Here is a 2051-nt window from a genome sequence, read left to right as displayed (position 1 = left end):
GGGTTGTTGGTTTTTTGGAGTTTCATTTTTTTTAGGGGTTACTTAGTTGTTACTTGAAGTTACATGGAACTTGTCATTTTCACTAGTATTTGCCTATTTCCATATTTGCTTGGAGCACCTTTGCCTTGCAAACACCTGTCTGTGCAGCACAAGTACAATTTATTCCTTATACACTGATGGTGTGTTCGGTTGTGCCTCACCGCCAGCCAAAGTCTAGCGGTCTGGATTCCTCGGAGGTCTTGGGATTCAAATGGGCCCTGGGTATTTATTTTCCACATTGCATAAAGTAGGCCTAATCAAGCCGATAGAAATTATTCAAATCTAGACTTCTCTGCCGGTATGCCCTCCATAAACATAGATGCCACCAGAAAATGCCCAGAACCGACAGTTTAAGCTTTGAGGTTTGTCTTTCTTTCCGGTTATGAAATTAACATATTACTGGGATCCCAAAATAGTTTCATTGTATGTATGATGCACTTTTAAACCCTGGCCACTGTCGTTCAAATTACACAGCATTCACTGTACAAATGTATTCCTTTCTTTTTGTTGTTGTTGTTTTTCTCGCTCTTTTCCTTTTCTAAATTACCATTATTGTTCTAGTGTGTTTCTCTTAACTGAAACTTTAAAGAAAAGAAGAAAAAAAACTTCCATTGTTTCTCTGTATATATGTATCCTAGCTCGCCCAGAGCCAACCACATCCCACCCCCACCCCCTCCTCTCCCAACCCTTTCCAATCCCTCCGCTTGTTCACGTTTGTGTCTCCGCTGACATTCCACAGACCCCCACATTAAAGTGATCGGCTACCCAGAGAACGTGAGCGCTGCCAAGTCCAAGATCATGAACGTTCTGGACACTAAGGTAAGAGCTTCCTTGCCCTGCTGTCGGGTACACACTTGTCCAACCAGTCGTGACTGCATGATTGGGTCGGACAGGAAAATATTATAGTTGGACGTTTAACGCATAGAGGGTGCGCATTGCGGTCATTCGACAACGCAGAAGGGGGAAAATCATAGTAAAGTTTTTCAATTCTGGTTTCTTTTTCTGCGACTTGACAAAAGCAGGAACCGCAATGCAGGCTATGAAATATGCAAATTCGTGCTTCTGGTTTGTACATGATTATTTAAATTGTGCTGCCACTTTGCCTCTGGTCTGCTACCCATCGGACGTGATATGTGCCCGCTGCGTATGTAAAAAGACAACACATCCACACAAAAAAGGATTATATAAAGACACAAAATACGCCCTAAGAAGGAAACGCAGAAATTCCGGCACTGCAATGCGCACGGGACAAACGGGGATCTACAAAAAAAAAAAAAAAAACTTTGACCTCAAATTCAGCTATGTTTTGACTTTAATTGAAGATATAGTATATGTAGCTTCATCTGTGCAAAATAGAATTATGCGTCCACCCCTTTAACGCGCCGGGCAGTAGTCCGACTCCCTCTGTAGCTGGAGTAGACGTCAACTGACTAAGATATATCCTTCAGGCCCTAAGTTATGGCCCACTCCGCTTTGACTTCCCGTGGTGTTGGGCAGGCAACATGCAGTGTTTGACGGGCGAACGGCCGATACATTTTGCTAATATAGCGGATATGAGAAGTTGCTGATTCCAACAGATGAACCTTGTGGTTATAGCCTTTTTTTATCTTAATTTTTTCCTCGTTGAGTTGATCTGCGAAGGTCACACATTGTTTCAGAGAGGCCTCCCATTAGATATTTGAGAATCTGATGCTAAATAAAGCATTTTTTGCATGGCTTTACTTATTGCACTTTGACCAGAAGCAACGAAAGTGGCATTGATAGCCTGTGGTTAGGCTACCGGACTCGTAATCGTGAGATTGCACGTTCGGGGGTTTAAGCCTCAGCTCGGTCCGAAGTTGTGTCCTTGGGAAAGGCACTTTACACGAACTTGCCACTTGGCTCGGTCTTTTTGGAGATGAACGTTAAACTTGGAGGTTCTGTCTCTTAAATAACCTTTAAATTGCTGATAGGGGCGTTAAACCTATACCATTTTTTTTTTCACCACAAATAACCGCTACCTCTTTTTTCGG

The 2051-nt window shown here is 42.8% G+C and overlaps 1 protein-coding gene across 1 annotated transcript in view; it reads left to right on the top strand.

The window, feature by feature from the left end:
- LOC101860642 (protein bicaudal C homolog 1-A) overlaps positions 1-2051 on the top strand; it is a gene marked incomplete in the record, with an annotated part of 146266 nt that overhangs the window by 96922 nt on the left and 47293 nt on the right. The window contains 1 exon segment of the mRNA XM_013081068.2: positions 779-858. Coding sequence (XP_012936522.1) covers positions 779-858 — 80 coding nt within the window.

Source organism: Aplysia californica, unplaced genomic scaffold, assembly GCF_000002075.1.
Source record: "Aplysia californica isolate F4 #8 unplaced genomic scaffold, AplCal3.0 scaffold00113, whole genome shotgun sequence".
Lineage (NCBI taxonomy): Eukaryota > Metazoa > Mollusca > Gastropoda > Aplysiida > Aplysiidae > Aplysia > Aplysia californica.
This window is presented reverse-complemented; position numbering and strand designations above follow the sequence as displayed.